At 47.6% G+C, this 18536-nt stretch overlaps 1 protein-coding gene across 1 annotated transcript in view; it reads left to right on the plus strand.

Annotated features, from left to right (window-relative positions):
- The window catches only part of Zfp64 (ZFP64 zinc finger protein), a 72815-nt gene that overhangs the window by 48478 nt on the left and 5801 nt on the right, over positions 1–18536 (plus strand). The window contains exons 6-7 of the mRNA XM_027946438.2: positions 15113–15253; positions 15766–15828. Coding sequence (XP_027802239.2) covers positions 15113–15253; positions 15766–15828 — 204 coding nt within the window. The remainder of the gene's footprint in view (positions 1–15112; positions 15254–15765; positions 15829–18536) is intronic.

Below are 18536 nucleotides of genomic sequence, written 5' to 3' on the forward strand. Positions count from 1 at the left end.
GTAAAACCAGTTCATTCTTCCAGGGACGCTTAGACCGGGCTCACATGCGTGCAAGGCCCTAATAACTAGAAAAATACCTGAAGGTATCTGCCGTGCGGAGCAACCAAAGCTTGCCCACAGGCCAGCAGGCCAGATGCCAGATGTTTTAGTTCCGGATTTCTTGGGTGTTCCCTCTGCCGTGATTGAGATGGATGTCCCACATTTGTCTGTCTGTCTGTCTGGGGTTTGCTGTTCTGCTTTGCTCACCGCTCTCCACCTCCTTCCTCTTTGCATTATCTTGTGGCTTCCGCTTACCGAGGGTTTTGAAGTCGGTCTAGACGCACTAAGGCAACAGGGTGAGGGGACACGAGCAGGACACCAACAGCAGGTGCTGCACGGCACAGCCTTCCAGTGTCCTCCCAGTCACATCAGCAGATATGAGTACCTCCTTCCCTTCCCTCTGTGAAAAGGAGTAGCATGCTCTGTGCAAAACTCTATTCCTTGCTTTTTTATTATTTAATATATTCAGAAGACCCTAACATATTTACACAAAAGAGCACCCTCCAGCTCAGCTGTAGAGCATTCCCCCTGTGGCTCTGCCGTGGCTCACCTCGAGTGACCTGCAGACACACGGGGCTGTTGGCGGGTTTCTGCCATCACAGAGCTCTGTGATGAATAATCACGTGTTACCCTGGGTGTGTGTGAGGGGAGGTAGAGGGTAGATGTCCAGAGTCCCCCTGAGTTTGAGCAAAGCACACGGCCACCGCATCAGATCCCCATTCCCAGACTCCCATGCAGCTTGTGTGACCATGTGACTAGACTCTGCCCAGTGGGACCCCACCATGGCAGTGTCCACCCTTTCCATCCACATAGGCCTGACCACCTCCCCCAGTTATCACCCTTCGTTGCCTCTCAGGATAAGACAGGATAATACCTGCCCAAAGCCCACCTGAGCTCTGCCCCCGGACACTCCAGGAAGGGAGCAGGTGTCTTAATTGCTGTAAATCCCTGCCTCGACTAGTCCGAGTTCAAGGCCCCAGAGCAGTGTCTGGGGAAGGCTGCTTCCTCCCAATGGCACCTCCTAGCTTCACACTTGTCTGATGGGGGGAGGCAGTGTGGAGGGAATGGCCTCTCTCATGAGGGCTCTCCTCCTTCAGGAAGTCTCCACCCTCAGGCCCTAATCACCTCCAGCAGCCCCAACTCTTAACACCATCACCATGGGGCGGTGGGGGGGGGTTCAACATGAATTTGGGGGGCACACAGGCATCAGACCATAGAGGTAAGAAAGGAGCCGGCAATTGTTTGATTCTCTCCCTCTGCCACCCAGAGCCTTGGGCATTCGCCTCCCCCCACCTCCTTCCCCCAGCCTCCTGCACCCCGGCTTGCCCACTGGGGCGTCTCAGCAGTGCCCTCTCTTCACCTCCTGGGCTTTGTACAGGCGCCCCCTTCACCCCCTTCTCTACCCGCCTCCTCTGCGTGACCCTCAGCACCCTCAATCATCGCTGTTTACCAGCTGTCCTCTTGATGGTCCTGTGACTTCCTTGAAGACTTCCTGTTGCACTCCTGGAGATGAGCATGTCCTCTGCCCCCAGTGGGGACCAGTTAGTCTTTATGAAACAAAGGCAAGCCCAGGGAGGGTCCTAGTAGATAGGGAGAATGTGTGGCACTAACAACCCCCAAGATGACAGTTGCTTTGTGTGATGTCACTTTGCCACAAAGGGTGGGAAACATTTTTGGCCCGGGGCAGGTGAAGGAACTGCCCACCCCAGGCCTTCCACACGCTAGAAGCTGAGAGCCCTGTTCTTGGAGAACGCAGTCTGCAGCTCAGGAACACCAAGCCCGCAGCAGCCAGCAGCTGAATAAGAGGCTGTTTTCTCTTTTAAAAGAAAGTGGACAATGTATAGTATGTCCCCAGTTCTTTCCATTTCCAAAACTGTGCCTTAGTGACTTGTAAACCAGTTTCTAAAGTGGCTTTATCAATTCACATTCCCATCAGCATATATTGCTTTTTAAATTCTCAGGAAAGCTGGCTGTGAACACAGGCCCTAATGCAGCCATTCCGCACCTACACCTTCCTGTGCATAAGAATCACCTGGAGTTCTTGTTAAAATGCAGATTCTGTTTCCAGAGTGTCTCCAAGTTAAACTTGTACACATAGCACCTGGGGACCTCGTTAAAAAACAGAGCCTGATTCTAATGCTTCTCAAACTTTAATGTGCAGAAAAATCAGCTGGGGGATTTGTTAAATGCAGATTCTGGGTAGAGAGAAACACACACATGAATCAGGAGACCTGGGTAAAACTGTTCCTGGCTACACTGCTCCTAATTACCAAACTAAAGAGCGCCCTTGGCAGGGAAGGTGTACCTGTGGTGCAGCCGAGCCTCTGATTGCCTGAGAGTGAGAATAAACAGGCTCCCGGGCCAGCGGCCACGTGCTGAATCTCAAAGACTTAAAGATGCAAAACTAAAAAAAAAGAGGGGGGGTGGGCAAAACTAGGCAGCACACTATTAGGTGACAGCATTTTTTAAATAATGATCATGCAAAATCACACAAGTGGAAATGGGGGGCAGAAGGAAGGAGAAGCCTCCACATGTGCAGAGTTTCTTTGGCCTAAAGAAGGTTCCATAGCTTTAGCCGGTGCTGGCCACAGGGTGTTCATTTTATCCCTTAAATTACACAATTACATTTTGCACATTCTTGTTTGTAGGCTGAATTTTGTGACTTAAAATTTAAAAGCTTGCTGAAAGGTATGGCGCCCACTACCAGTCACTTCAGCCTCACTGCAGACACTTCTGTCCTTCTCCCCAGGGACAGTTCCTGTTACCAGATCCCTGGTCTCCTGGGCATTCACAAGTGCATGTCTATGCATCCAGTCTGTGAAGGAGAGGAAGATATATATATATATATAGAAATGCTATCATATATGTGTTTGTCTACACGAAACAGTGTAATTTGTATACTTCTGGCCTTTGGATGTTTTACTTCATGTATCTTGAAGGATTTTCCATAGCAGTGCACAGAGAAATACTTTATTATTTTAGTTAGTTACATAGAATGTATTCCATTGTATAAAGTTACCATAATTTCATTATTGATTTTAATTATTTATTTTAATTGTAAGTAGTATGTGAATACATTCTCTTAAAAAATATCACTAAGGATAGATGTAGCCAATATACATTCTTCCTATATTTTTCCTCTGGACTTACATATATTTCACCATGGAAAACATTATGGGCTTTTTAAACTTTATTTTGGTGCTGGGGATTGAACCCAGGAATTTTTTTTTTAAGTTATACGCGAACGTAATATCTTTATTTTATTTTTATGTGGTGCTGAGGATCGAACCCACACTAGGCGAGCACTCTACCTCTGAGCCACAACCCCAGCCCCTGAATCCAGAACTTTGTGCCTGCCAAGCATGCCCTTTACCCTTGAGCTACACTGCCAGTTGCTAGCATAAATGTATTTGAATATGTGTTTAATTCTAGGTATCTATGTAGATCTTGCCTTTTTCCTTAATGCATTATACCTTGGAGCTTTAGCCATCATATGTTCATAAATTTGGCTGATTATTTTTGTCCATTGCCTGGCATTTCATGGCAGAGCTAAACCCCAGTCTGATCTGGCCATTCCCCTATTATTGGACATGTAGGTTATTTCTCAGTTCTATTGCAGTGGTGTTGCAACAAGCATCCTTGGCCATTCCCCCTGTGTGCATGTGCAAATGTTTCCTTGCAAGAGAAGAGAGGGAAAGCAGAATTTATAGATCACTGGCAGGGTGCATTTAAAAATCTATTGCCAAACTGCCCTCCAAAGTGGCTGTAAACATTGATGTTCCCACTTGCAATACATTAGAAGACCAATCCCCCTGACATAGATGTTATCAGCACTCTTGATTTTTATTGATATGATAGGTGAGAAGAAAAAGGGAATTCATGATTGCCTTAATTTTTATTCTCTTATAATTAGTGAGGCTGAACAACTCATATGATTATTTTCCTGAATCTGTATTTAACAAGTTCCCTGGCTTCTGCACATTAAAGTTTGAAAAGCATTAAAATCAGGCTTTGCCTTTTAATGAGGTCCCCAGGTGATCTTAATACACTTTTAACTTTGAGATACTCTGGAACCAGAATCTGCATTTTAGCAAGAACTCCAGATGATTCTTATGTACTGAAAGTTTGAAAAATATGTAGTTTGAAAAGTCTGTAATCTGAAAAGTGCCGTGTACATGGGGAATAGCTGGGAAATGCTCAGCATGTGTGTTTAATCTTTCAGACAGGTGGAAACAGTATTTCAATTTAACTTAACATTCACTAATCTTAAGTGAGCTTGAGTTTGTTGTCATTTGTTTGTTGTGGGTACCAGAGATCGAACCCAGGGGCACTCAACCACTGAGCCACATCCCAGCCCTTTTTATATTTTATTTAGAGACAGGGTGTCACTGAGTTGCTTAGCACCTTGCTTTTGCTGAGGCTGGCTTTGAACTCCTGATCCTCCTACCTCAGCCTCTGGAGCCCCTGGGATTACAGGCATGTGCCACCATTCCCAGCTTTAATTTTTTGTTTTTTAATGTACCATATTTCTGTTCTCTGGGAACTCTCTGAATCTCCTTGCTTTGCTTCAAAGACGATAGTGTGGTTTTCCTGTAGCATCTTTGCTGTTACCATCCCCTGGCCCAGGACTGCTGTCTCCCTGGTTCTTCCCATGGCTGGCTATCACATTCAGGTTGTAGCTCAAAAGCCACTGATAGCCAAATTCACGTCCCTCTCTACCACCCTCTCACTCTCAATCACATCCCTCCCTACTGTTCTGATCCCAGCACTGACCACTATCTGAAGTGACCTTGTACATTCATTGGTGTGTTACTCCTGACTGCCATGCTGGGCCCTGTCTTGGATGCCACCTTGTCCCCAGCACCTAGGACCATGCTAGGCAACAGTGTGGGCTCAAAATGGGTTGTCAGATGGACAAATAAATTCCTGATGGAGTATGATGAAGCAATAAGACCTGCTCCTGTCTATCTTTAGAGCCCTTCGGGAAGTCATTTATACCTGGATAAATATTGGTTTGATCACGCTGTAGTCAATGGAGAGCAGTGGTAGTAACAATAGAAGACCAGAGAGGTGGCTCAGGAGACAGGACCCAGGCCGGATGCTCACACCTGGGAGGCCTCAGTATCATGTGCTTTTATCTACGTCTGTCTCTTTAAGAAAGAAGAAAGCTTCACTCACTTAATGTGTGGACTTTAGCTGGTAGGAAACCAGGAGAACTCTGTGACTCAGAAGAGTTGAGGGCTGTCACCACACGCTTGTTTGTCTCGAATTTATTTCCATGTAAAATGGAATATCTGTGCCTACTTAAGGGGAACAACCAATTATAGATGAGTGTTAGGTGTTATTATGGATGACTATAACCCTTACCCTATTATTATAAAGAATTATTAACAGAGTAGCGCCTAACAGACAGTATTCTGTGCACCCTACATGTATAAACCCATTCATCATAATCCCCTAGTGTAGTGACATTGCCATTTCACCAGTGAAAAAAATGGGACACAGAGCAGCTTTTCTAGAGGATCACAGAGCAGGGAAGTAACAGGATTCTTTTTTGTGTGCTGGGGATCAAACCCAAGACCAAGACCTTGAGCTTGCTCTTCCACTGAGCATACATACCCCCACCCGCAAAGAGCCAGGTTCAAAGTCAGGCAGGTTCCTGTCTGTACTTAGTTCCTACATTGTGCCGAGACACACCCTCAGCCCTATTTTGTATTTTATTTAGGGACAGGGTCTCTTAGCACCTCACCATTGTTGAGGCTGGCTTTGAACTCACAATCCTCCTGCCTCAGCCTCCCTGAGCTGTTGGGGTTACAGGCATATGCCACCACGCCCAGCCTGCCTCTGGGATCTTCCTGATGCTTTGGAAAGAGATGCCCAGTGACCAGGGAACTCTTGTGTAATTCAGAGGTGCATCATTTATTTATCTCTTGGCAAAATACCTAAGAGTTATGAAAGTTACAGATTTTCTCCATTATCCTTTTACAAAGCGATAAAAGTGGAGAATTTATTAACTTTCTCTGTGAAGAAAGCAGGCTACCCGGCATTCATTTATAAAATCAGGATAAAGGCAACCAATCAAGAATGAGGAAGGAGCTTGCTTTCCACAGAATCGTCCTGTGGAGAAAGAATTTTGAAGGGCAGGTGGGACGATTCCCTTGCTGTGTGACATTGTTGCTGAAACAAGGAAAGTTGTCACCTATAAAAGCTGCTTAAACTTGGCAACAGCATTTCCTAGTCTTTCAACTGTCTCCTCAAAAATAAAAGAAAGTTTACGTGGGTTTGAAGGCCACTTGATAAAAATATAGTGACTAACACACCCTCTTCAGTTCAATTTGCCTTCTCAGGACAGATGAAAATTTATCAGCCAGATTCCAAACTGGCATAATTGCCAAATATGATTGAAAAGGGGAGAGTCATGACTACTTAAGCATAATATATTTGGCTTTCACTTGGATCTGTATTTCCTGTAACTCACATATTTTTTTCACAGTTTTCCAATTATGATACTTAAAATCAAGCCGTTAAAACTAAACATGTTAATAAACTTAATTTAAGACCGGAACTTTGAAGGGATGTTTTGCAAAATATCAAAACAATCCTTACAAAAGTAAAACCAATCAGTTCTTGCCATTATATTGGTGGGAAATATTCATACTTTTCACTAGTTTTTTGATGAAATAATACATTCAGCTGGGCATGGTGGAGCATGCCTATAATCCCAGCATCTTGGGAGGCTGAGGCAGGAGGATTGTGAGTTCACATCCAGCCTCAGCAACTTCACGAGGCACTTTGTAACTCAGCAAGACCCTGTCTCTAAATAAAATGTAAAAAGAGGCTGGGGATGTAGCTCAGTGGTTAAGTACCCTTGGGTTCAACCCTCAGTGCCAATAAAGAAAAAAGAATACATTCAGGGAAAATATAAACTGAGGTGGTAGTAAGATACCTTTTTTTTTTTTATCAATATAGTTGGCAAAAATGAAGACTTTACAATGAGTTTTCCTTTATGGGGAAGAGTGTGGCTGCATGTTCTCTCTTAGCCCTTGCTGGGGACACATAATTTGGTGCAATCAACTTGGTGTTATCTCTTATACTACTCCAAAGTACACATTCACTGAAGAGAAAGCTTGACAGTTTCACAAAGCTCATGGGTCATAGGAGTGTGCACAGTGGCCAAGACCTGGCATGGACCCAAGTGTCCAGCAACAGGACAGTCAATCAACCAATTTTTTTCACACAATGAAATATTACATATAAGTCAAAATGGGGGAACAATAACAGCAATTTGGATGCTCTTAGCAATAATATAAGGTGTGGGAAAAAGTAATTCCTGGAATATTATGTACCCTTTTATGAAGTCCTTTAAAATTAAAATTATACACATTTTTATTTTTTAAATACTCCCAGAGCCAGGAAACTCCAGTAAACATTCTTTATAACTTTGTTTTATTTTTGCATGTGGTGCTGACGATCAAACCCAGTAACTCACGGGTGCTAGGCAAGCACTCTACCACTGAGCCCAGCCCCAGTCCCCAAATGGTGTATGTTTTTAGAAATACATATTGGTGTAATGAAACTTGCTTAAGAGAAAAGGCAAAGGAGTGAAGTTGGTAAGTTCCTTTTGTTGGTTATCAAATGGGGAAAGGAGTGGAGGGAACATAGAGATGTAGCTTGAGGTTAGAGTACTAGATTTTAGGTGGGAAGAATTTCTCTCCTACTTATTGTATCACAATAAGCCAAAAGGCACCCAAGCAACCCCACAGATGCAAATCAGCAACAGCACAGTAATGATTATGTGTCATGGACCAGGGGTTGATTGTGTGCACAGGAGGTGAAGTAATGCCCACCTGGAGTAAATGCACTGGTGTGTACACACACCTGGCAATATAAAGGAGGGTCCCTATCTCCTCCCCTCCTCTGCCCTGGGTGCCCCCCCCCCTAGAGGCAGTCACTGTTCCCAGTTTATCCGGACTCCCCAGGCATTTTCAGGAGCCACCATGAACAGCAGTACATGTATGTCTCCAAATGCCTACAGACATGGGTAGCTACGCACACAGCCCAAAGAAACTAAAAGTTGCTTTTGTAAGTCTTGGGGATTTAACCTTGAATGACTTCACCCAGCTTTACACAAACATTCCTAAGTTGATTCACAACTTGAAAATCAAGGGGAACTTTGAGGAAAACAACTCAGCTTTTGAGAAATGTAAAAATGCACTTCTCACAGGCCCTGCCACGGGGGTTGCCAACATACCCTCTGTAACAGAAGGCCTATCACAAACGCTGTTGAAGCCCACAGGACTCTCCACACCATAAAACTCACCTGCAGTGATTGTAAAATACAGATTAGGGGGCCCTAACCCACGAATTCGGAGCTGAACCTGGCTGGGTCTTTAACAACAGGGTCCCCCCACGTGATTCTCAGGTTCAGGCAAGCTTGGGGCGCAGCCCGGCCTTAAGTAACTCCCCAATTTAAAGAAAGTAAACACCTGTGGGATGTAGGTGGCTTTCTCGCTCCTTGTTGGATGTCGTTCATGCGGTGCAAGGAGGGTTCCCCCTCGGGTCTCATCAAGGTCCCAGCTAGTCTGAGCATGAACGCCAATTAGCCTAAACCCCTGAGGACCGCGCCTCAGTCACCTGCGAGGCGGGGCCGGCGCCCTCGGCCTCAGAGGCTCCTCCTGTGTGGTCCTCGACCCGGGGCGCCACAGTCCTAGGACGGGAGCTTGGCCCGGGAGCAGGGAGCAGCGTGCGGGGAGGGAGGGATAACAACACAGATTCCTGCCCTCAGCCGCCGAACCCAGAACTCGCGGAATCTGCATTTTAACCGACTTTTCCAGGAACAGTTCACCCCGCATTTGGAGACACTCTGGTCCCCTCTAAATGTTATATTCGACTCCGCAGCCAAGGTTGAGAACCAAGAGTGGAGGTCGTTCTTCTCAACCTTGGCGGCGCATCGGAACAACCCAGGGAGCTTTTTAAAAAATATACCAACGCCCAGGTCCCAGCCCAGACCAATTAAGAGCGAGTGTAAAAGCGCGGCCTGAGCTGCAGCGGCGGCCGCGACATCACCTGGGAGCTCGTTAGAAATACAGAAGCTCGGGCCCCACCCTAGACCCACACAGTCAGAATCTGCATTTTAACGAGATCCCCAGTGACTCGTGCGCACATTAAAGTTGGAGGAGAGCTGTGCTTCTGAAATTTTAATGGGCAAAGGAATCACCTGGGATCTCGTTAAAATGCAGACATGGTTTCTCCAACTTTAATGTGCATGCGAATCACCTGGGGATCTTGTTAAAATGCAGATTCTGCTTCAGCGGGTCTGGGGTGGAGCCCGAGAGTCTGCATTTCTAACGAGCTCTCGGGTGGTGCGGGCTGCCCCGGCGTGGACCACTAGTGCGCAGGACCCCTGAGGTCTTGGCTCCAGGCCAATCAGCCTTCAGGACTCGGGATAAATCTCCCGGCTCCGCTGATGAGCTGAGTCGCCGGGACGTGCGCCTTCCGGCTGAGCGGGGGGCAATTTCCGAACTCGGGAAATTCGCTGGGTGAAGTAGGCCACTCGTACGGACCCTCCGGGTGCCTCGCCCTCGCGCCATGTCGCGTCGCAAGCAGGCCAAGCCCCAGCATCTCAACTCCGAGGAGTTCGCCGAGGTGGCCCCGCAGGTGGCGGAGGAGCTGGGTGAGTAGGGACGCCCTGCTTGGGAGTTGGGGACAGTTGCTCCGCCGTCCTTGGAACCGAGTGGGCACGAGCTCTGGGCAGGGGGCGTGGAATGGAGAAGTAAGCTTCCAAGTGGTGTCCTGGGCCTCGGACCTGGGCGCGCCCGCCCGGGCCTTTGTGAATGACTTGTCCCCCTTGTAAACTACACCCTCGGAAGGTGACTGTGCCCCTCCCTCTGCCGATTCCCCCGGCCACTCCCGCACGCGCTGACAAACACTGGTTCGCCTCCCAAACACGCTGGAAGGACACCTCGGAGGCTGTCTTTGGGGTGTACGGGCTCCGGAGTCACCCACTTCCTTGACACTGCCCTGGGCAGCACGCTCTGAAGGTGGACATTCTGGGACCTGCGTTTGTCCCGGGGATGGGGTGGTATTCCTATCGGGAGCCAGACCTGGGGCTCGAGACTGCAGAAAAACAAAGCAATGAACGAGGAGGACAAAATTCGGTGTTCCTTAGCTTGTGGTCCAGTGGGGACGAGAGTGGGCGCGTGAGATTAACCGGTCTAACGTAGGACGCGTTAAGAGATCAGTGCTGGAAAAATCATGCCAAAGCCAAGAAGGGGACTTGTGAGGTGTGGTGGCGGCAATGGGGGGCATTTCAAATGCATTGTCCAAGGAAGGTCTCACGGAGGGGGCACCTTCGCGGAACCGAAGGCTGGGAGCAAGCGGTGGAGACAGCGGGGCGGGGTGACCTGGGCGAGGGAAACGCCGGCGCAAAGGCCGAGCATCTGCGAGGCTGGAGCCTGGAGGTCCGTGGAGGTCCGAGACCTGGTGTCGGCGCCTCCTAGGTTGTGACTGAGGCGGGAGTCACTGGGGGCGGGGATTCAGGACAGTGATAGGGTCATCCCAGCTGCCACGTGGACTCCTCGCGGAGACGGCTGCGACACAGACTGGCTACCCTAACTCCGCGGGGTAGCGTGTCTCCCTACCCCCAACCCCGGAGATCACAGGATCCTCTTCCTGAGAAGAGCCTGCTGGAGGGAAGCTTTTCTAAGTCGCAGAATTCCTTGTCACCCTCAGGCACACCCCGCCCCCATCGGAATCTCTGCGGGAGGGTGGGGATCTGCACTTCTAAGGCGCTTCTCCTTCTGAGTATCTGGCGCTCAAGCCAAGACCAAGTGGGTTCCTACTTTTCTCTCTGCCTTCCCCTTTTTCCTAAGTAAGGGGATGGGGAGAGGAGTTTGTCCTGGACTTTCGCGTCTTCTCCCCTGTATTTTCCCTGCCCAGAAAGCGGCGGGGGCTGGGTATCTGATCCTCTCTCTTCGGGAGAGCTCACACCTCCATCAGTGCTGGCGCCCCATTATCTTCAGCACCACCCTGCATGACCATGGGCCAGATGGGCTTTGACTACACCTTCAGGAGGAAGTGGTGGAGGGAGGTACTTCAATGAAAGTCTTCTAAAGTAATAGTCTGCATTTGGGGAAAAAATTAAAAATGAGACTTACCTTACTCAAAGTACATGAGGACCCATGTGCCTGAGACCTAGGTAGGCTGGAACTGTAGGGTCCCCCTGGAGTGGGAGGCAGGGTTCCTGCTGATCCTCTGCATAAAGGGAGAGTTGGAAGGTTCTGGGGATATTGACTCTTTGAGGGAAGTGATCATGGAAGAGAATTGCTGAATAACCGGGCCTGGAGCTCAAAGTTGGTGCACTGAGCTACTTTTTATTTCTGTGAACAGTCCTGGTTCTCGGGGAGTAGGGAATGTGTGGTGTGTTCTGGTCAACTCTAGGCGCCCTCCAGCAGGAGCAGGGCTTGTTAGTGTGCCTGGGCCCAGCCAGGGCTGGAGGAAAGGGGTCATGGAACTACTGCGCTGTATCTGCACAGCTTGGGTCTCTGACACTGAACAAGGGTGAAGCTATTCTTGAGTTGCAAGGCCACTTGCAAACTAAGGAGCTTTTGGAGGGGAATGTAGTGGGAAAGGCCAAATTGTTAGACCTCCCATCATCACCAGTGAAGATGGAATAATGGTCAGCAACAACCAGACAGGGAAAACCAGCAACTTCTCCACTTTTCTGGGAGTGGAACCCGGGGACCTGGTTCAGGTCAGGCAAGTACTCTGCCAAGGAGCGACGTTGCCAGCGCCACCAGTGACTTCTCAAAGGGCAACAGTGCTCACTGTGCTAACCTGGTGTCTGTCAAGCCTGAACACCCCCAGTTTCAAGCTCAAGGGGTCTCTCCCCCAGCTGTGCCTTCCTTAGGAGAGTGGGCTTCTACCTGCTTTGGACTCCTAGATGCGCCAAGGTGGAGGCTCCTCTCACCTCCCCATCAGAGGCTCTCCTGGATGTGGTTAGTGTTGGATGCAGTTCCATGGGCTCTACAGACCCGTCTTTTCTTTTTTTTTCTTTTGCCTTTTTTCAAGTTTTCATTTTCATGTTCCTCCCCCTGACAGTCCAGGAGCTCTTAAGTGTACCTCAGTGAATGAAACGGATATTTATACTGTGCGGACTTTGGCGCCATGTACATAATACTGACCACGAATCTTCATCCATGACTATGAGACAGGCACCATAATCTCCATTACAGATGTGGAACCCAGGAACAGGGAGGTTCAGTAACTCACCCAGGGCCACACAACAAGTAAATGGTGGAACTGAAGTTCGTAACTGCCGAGCTGGCTTTCCAAACAGTTCCCTAAACCCCTGTTTAACAGCACCTCATTTAGATTTCAGTTTTCAGTCTAACTTGACCACTGTGGAATAAGAAACCCTGGAGATTTTAATGGTTTTCTTTAAAATGTGAATTGTTAATTAGTACAAGATTTTGTTTGTGCCCTCCCTTGAAGGGCATAGGTGGGGCACTGTGGGTTTCAGTCGACTGGAATCTTCCATCCCTGTAACCCTGAAGGTCTCTGGGCTTCTTCCCTTTTCATGGAGCAGAATTTCTCAGTGTGATTCCCAGACTACCAGTATCAGCATCAACTGGGGACTTGTTAGAAATAAAAAAAAAAAAAATTACCAGTTCTACCCTAGACCTACTGAGTCAGGAGCTCTAGAGATGGGGCCCAAGCCATCTGTGACTTAACAAGCTCTCTAGGTGATTCTGATGCACACTCATGTTTGGGAACCACTGGATGAGAGTTATTCCACACATGGGCTGTGTGTGTGTGTGGGGGGGGGTGGCACGCGCGCACATGTGTGCAGATTGCAGAAATTTACTAAAATGGAAAAGATGTTTCATCCCGTAAGCATCCATACAGCTGCCTTTCAAAGGGTCCCAGCTGCATGCTCACTACAGTCACCACAGTCCTGGAAATCTCTGGGATAACAGCTGGTCAGCCATAGAATCCTTAATCCTTTGCTAAAAACTTGCTCTGTGCGGGGCATGCTGGCATTTTATACCTTTATTTAAGAAGTCTCCAAAGTCTAAACCAAGGAAGCCACCATGCATAAAATTGTGTCATCAGTAGCTAGAACAGAACATAGGAAACTGCATTATAATGCTAAATGTCATTAAAGTCTTGGTTGACACAGGGTTCCTCAGTGCTTCTCGGACCTCGCATGCATGAGTCTCCTAGGGATGCTGCAAGGGTCCAGGCTGATGGTGTGGGTCTGAGATGGGGCCTGAGGTTCTGCCTTTTTTTTTTTTTTTAAGATACACATGACATAGAGTGTGAGGTTTTGCATTCTTTACTAGCTCCCAGGTGGTGCTGATGCTTGGTCCACCGCCCTTTGGGAAGCACAGGTTTAAAGTACTCTGACAGAACCTCACAAGGAGTACCTTAAAAATTCAGATTCCTGGGATCTACCCCGACTCTCTCCAGCTCCACCTCCTAGTCTCTGTGTCTGAGATGAGCTCTCCGATTGAGGTGATTCTGACACAGGGGAAGTCAGATCCCACTGGGATCACTAACATGAGACTAGTTGGCACTGTTGACATTTAGGCCACTTCTTTTGGGTAGGGGGTGTCCTACACATTGTTGTATGTCCAGCCGCATCCCTGCCTTCACCCCCTGTCAAACATGCATGTACACAGATTGTGACAATCAACCATGTCCCCAGGCATTGCCAAATGGTCCTCATTTGAGAGCTGATGGGCTCTATCACTTGTTCAGACCCTTGTTACGGGGCTTCAGGTACCCAACTGCTTGGATGTGACAGTCATAGCTCTACTCGCTTTGGCATCAGAAGCCAGGTATCTGCGAGCATTTTCTCAACATGTTATCCTGAGAGCTGACAGTTTTTCATCTCCTTTAACTGTACAACTCTCGGGCATGCAAATTGTCACTTGCTACAGATGAGTGAACTGAGGCTCAGAAAGGTTAAGTAACTTGCCAGTAGTCACGCAGCTAGCACGTAGCTGAACAAACTATCTTCCTAGGACTGAAGTCCACACCAGTGTGCTTTTGGTTGCTAATGGTAAAGCTCTCATTAAAGATAGAATCCACCTTTTATTATAATCTGCAGCTTTAGACCCTCATTTCAAGTCCTTGCGTCTGTGGTTTTACCTCTTCAATCTTCACATTGTTTGTTGGTGTAACTGGTTTTTGCTGGAGAGCAAATGATACTCAAAGCAAGGTCTGGGCCTGTTGAACTGAAACAAAACCTGTCATCCCAGCTACTGGGTGGGGGTGCTCAGGCAGGAGGATCCCAAGTGCCAGGCCAGCTCAGCAGCAGAGCCAGGCCCTTTCTCAGAATATAAAAGGGCTGGGAATGTGGCTCAGAGGTAGGGCGCCCTGAGTTTAATCCCCAGGGCTGGGGGAATAGTATCAAATCAAGTGGAAGCATTTAAAACCTGCACTTGACATTGCCAAGGCCTCTAGCTTCCAGACATATCTAATCATAACAATGTTTGGACCTTTATATCATTTTCCTTGTAATTCATATTATGTTTGACAAAAGTATCAGCCTGTGATAAATTGGAAATTGTTTTTAAAGACTCGGACTTCACGTCATATGCAGTGTGCTTAAGTGGCTTTGAGTTGGAATTGTGCCACAGGTGTTAATCCCTCTGTCACCTGTGTTTCTAGGAAATTGGTGGTTACAAGAAGAATAATTTTGCAAGACAAACTGTAATGTCCATGGCTTCCATTTTTTAAAATGTTTTTGGAAGCCAGGTACAGGGGTGCGCACCTATAATCCCAATGACTCAGGAGGCTGAGGCAGAAGGATTACAAATTCAAGGCCAGCCTTAGCAATTTAGTGAGGCCCTAAGCAACTTAGTGACACCCTGTCTCCAATTTTTAAAAAGGGCTGGAGATGTGGCTCAGTGGTGAAGCACCCATGGGTTCAGTCTCTAATTTTAAAAAAAAAAAAAAATGGGAGAAAACCAGGTAAAGGAAAGTGTGATAAGCTAAACCTACGTCTCAGACTCGCCTTGGTAGTTGTGGTCAAGAAATTCAGTGACGCTTCATATCTCAATTTCAGCTTCAGAACTAGACAGTCACATTCCAAAGCCTGCTGAAGGCAGTGACACCCAAAAGGCTCCTGCCATCGCACCCCCATCAGAGTCAAGGGAACAAACGGCCACCACCCTTGGAGAGAGGACATTCAACTGCTGCTATCCAGGTATAGTACACCTGGCACCGGGAGCCCCTTCCCTGTGCCAGGCATGGGCATGGTCACAACCTGTGAAAATCCATATCCACACATAGTCTTGGTGTGTGTGGGGGGGGGTGCTCCAGAAGTCATGGAGCATCCAGAGCTCCTTGTCACGCCCAACAGAACATCAGATTCATAGTAGCTTCTATTCTGAAATCCCAGGTGCCCCTTAACTTGGGAGGGGTCACTTCTAGATGAATTCATTGAACTATCCTAAGTCGAAAATACACCTAAATTACCAACTGTCGTCTCAGAACATTACCTTAGCCTACAGCTGGGCACAGTCGGCTAACAGAAGCCTATTTTATAGTCGAGAGCTGTCTTGGGTGGGTAACTTATTGAATACCAGATGGAAAGTGAAAACCGATGATGGAGAGAGTACACTCTCACTCCGCCATGAAGTTGAAAATCACGAGTCAAACCCTGGTAGATGGTTGGGACTGTGTGCATTTTAAGAACTGTGCTGTCTTCCCTTCCAGGGTGCCACTTCAAAACTGTTCACGGCATGAAAGACTTGGACCGCCATCTAAGAATCCACACAGGTGGGTGCCCATGCACATGTTCAGCAGTTTAGTAAGGAAGGCAGGCCTTGGATGTGAGGGAGGGGAGGGTACCAGGACCCAGCAAATGGTAGCTTCTTAGAAATAATCACTGTGTGGACCTGCAACCCCATCAAGGACTTTTGCAAACTGCTGAATTCTAATCTATTGGTCTATTTTGCACTTTGAATCTTATCCATGCTTTATTTTGTCATTTGGAAAAGGCTGGTTTATCGGTTTACATAATTTTTCCAAACATGGACCCATTTCATTATGCCATGGGGGGAAATTCACTTGTTAATGTCTTCTCAGAAGATCTAAGTGCAGGTTGAATATCCTTTATCCAAAATGCTTGGGACAGAAATATTTCAGATTTTGGAGTTTTTTGTTTTGTTTTGTTTTTCTAATTTTCAGTTATTTGCAGAGACTTTACCAGTTGAGCATTCCTAATTGGAAAAATTCAAAATTCTCTTGAGATGTGAAACTTTTGGAGCCTTGTGGTAAATTAGGCATGTTCCATAGGTTGAAAAAAGCTGTGAAACCAAGAATCAGACCAGACTTCCAGAATCCTACAGCTAGAGAGCCCAAGAGTCCTCATGGTACTCTGGGTCATTTTCCTTGATAACAGGCTCACTTAGTTCAAGGTGGGGGAGGGTACCGGGGATTGAACTCGGGGGCACTCAACCACTGAGTCACATCCCCAGCCTCTTTTTTTTGTAATTTATTTAGAGATGGGGCCTCTCTGAGTTGCTTAGCACCTTGCCATTGCTGCTGAGGCTGGTGTTGGACTCGCGATCCTCCTGCCTCAGCCTCCGGAGCCCCTGGAATTAGACGAGCACCACCACGCCTGGCCCCACTTAGTTCATTTTTAAGAATGTCTGCCAAACACTGAGTATGAAAAACACTGAATAAAAATCACGGCTTGTCAGTTGTTCGTTCATCAAAATGGTGTGACATGGGGAAAGCACTAGCTCAGCTTCAGTGTGACTGTCACACAAGCATGTTCCCTAGACAACAGGGGAACTTCAGGTTGCTGCAGCACCTCGTGCTTGCTTCCCACTTCATCACGCAGAACTTACTGGGGGCGACTGAGTCTGTTTTTACTGCTTCCTCGCTGCGCTCTGAGTGGACCTGACTCTCTTCCTGGGGGCACGTGGCCGTGGCCTGCAGAGCTGGTGCTACCGCCTGATCCAGGTGAAGACGCCAGCAGGTCTGCCCCACCCTGCTCTGTGTCAGCACGTATGTCAACAGTGACAAAGATAAGCCGTGTTTAGTAGAATGGAAATACACTGGCCCACAGACTCGTGAGGAAGTCTCCGACCCCTGCACCACTGACTCTCCTGCAGAGCAGGCAGCTAGTTTGGCTGGCAGGTGTAAAGAGGGTGTAGGGCGCGTATGGGCAGCTAGACCGTGTGCCCGGTGCCCAGGGCGCAGCCCTGCAGGAGACCTGTCCCCCAGGAGGGCGGAGGAATATACTGGCTGTGGTCACGTCGGGGAGGTCCTGGAAAGCCGGGCCTTGAGCCTACGTGGGTTCACCTTTTCATTGACCTTCATTCTGAGGTTACGTTAGTATTTTAATACCTTAAATGCCAGTTCATTCCAGAGGAAGAAAAATGAAATAATTTTGAAATACATAATAGAAATGGGATGCCCTGTAGAGAGGGAGAAAAGCAGAATAAAAATATGCTCTGGGGCCGAGATTGTGGCCCAGGGGTGGAGCGCTTGCCGCGCATGCGTGAGGCACCAGGTTCCATCCCGGCACCACATAAAAATAATAAAGGTATTGTGTCCATCCACAACTAAAAAATATTTTTTAAAATGTTTATTCCTACTGTGTCCCAAGCAAAAGCTTGAGAATAAAAGCATCATGTTAACAGGAATTATTTCTGAATGGAGAATTTTAAAACGTCTTATTCTCTCACACAGTGAGTGTATCAGCAAATACGCCTCTGTGTGTGTATATTTACGCACATGGCTTTCATTTTCCAGTTTTTTAATCACTCCATTGAAAAGTGAATAAAGCCTTGTTTGAACGTACAGTGCCAGAATGAATTCCCTTTGCCACCTCTGCTTCCGTACCAGCACCCCCTGCCTTCCCTGCAACAGAATCCATCTGGAAGGGAGAAGACACAAAAGCTGCTACATTCTTAGACAACAGCCCCACGTGTACTTTCTAAGAAACTGAAATGCCCCAGAGCTGAAATTCAAGTGGTGTGATAAATTGGGGGGGGGGGGGGGGTTGTGTGGAGTGCTGGGATGTAGCTCAGTGGGGGAGCACTTGCCTCACAAGCGCAAGGGCCTGGGTTCAATTCCCAGCACCACAAAAAAAGAAGGCTGGAAACGGGTGGGGGAGGAGCACCTGAGCAAGGGGAGTGTCAGATCGTTGGAAGGATAGATATGACCCAGTCAGCAGTCAATCAGGATGATGTCACCTCTCCATTCCAAGTGGAGTATGTGCAACCTTAAGCCAGTAACTAGGAGGACAAGGCTGTCTTTCATGCAAATAAGCTGGAGGAGAAAATCAATTAAAACTTATAACAGGACAGAATGTCCAGACTACGTGGTTGTCATGTGCCAAAGGCCATAGCAATGAAGTTCAAGTTTGATGAGGATACTATATTTTATTCATCAGGCTGGCCGAAGTTAGTGAATTACAGAACACCATATACCTCAGTTCATTTAACCATTACTCCACCCTCCTTCCCTAGCTG

Source organism: Marmota flaviventris, chromosome 2 (genome assembly GCF_047511675.1).
Source record: "Marmota flaviventris isolate mMarFla1 chromosome 2, mMarFla1.hap1, whole genome shotgun sequence".
Lineage (NCBI taxonomy): Eukaryota > Metazoa > Chordata > Mammalia > Rodentia > Sciuridae > Marmota > Marmota flaviventris.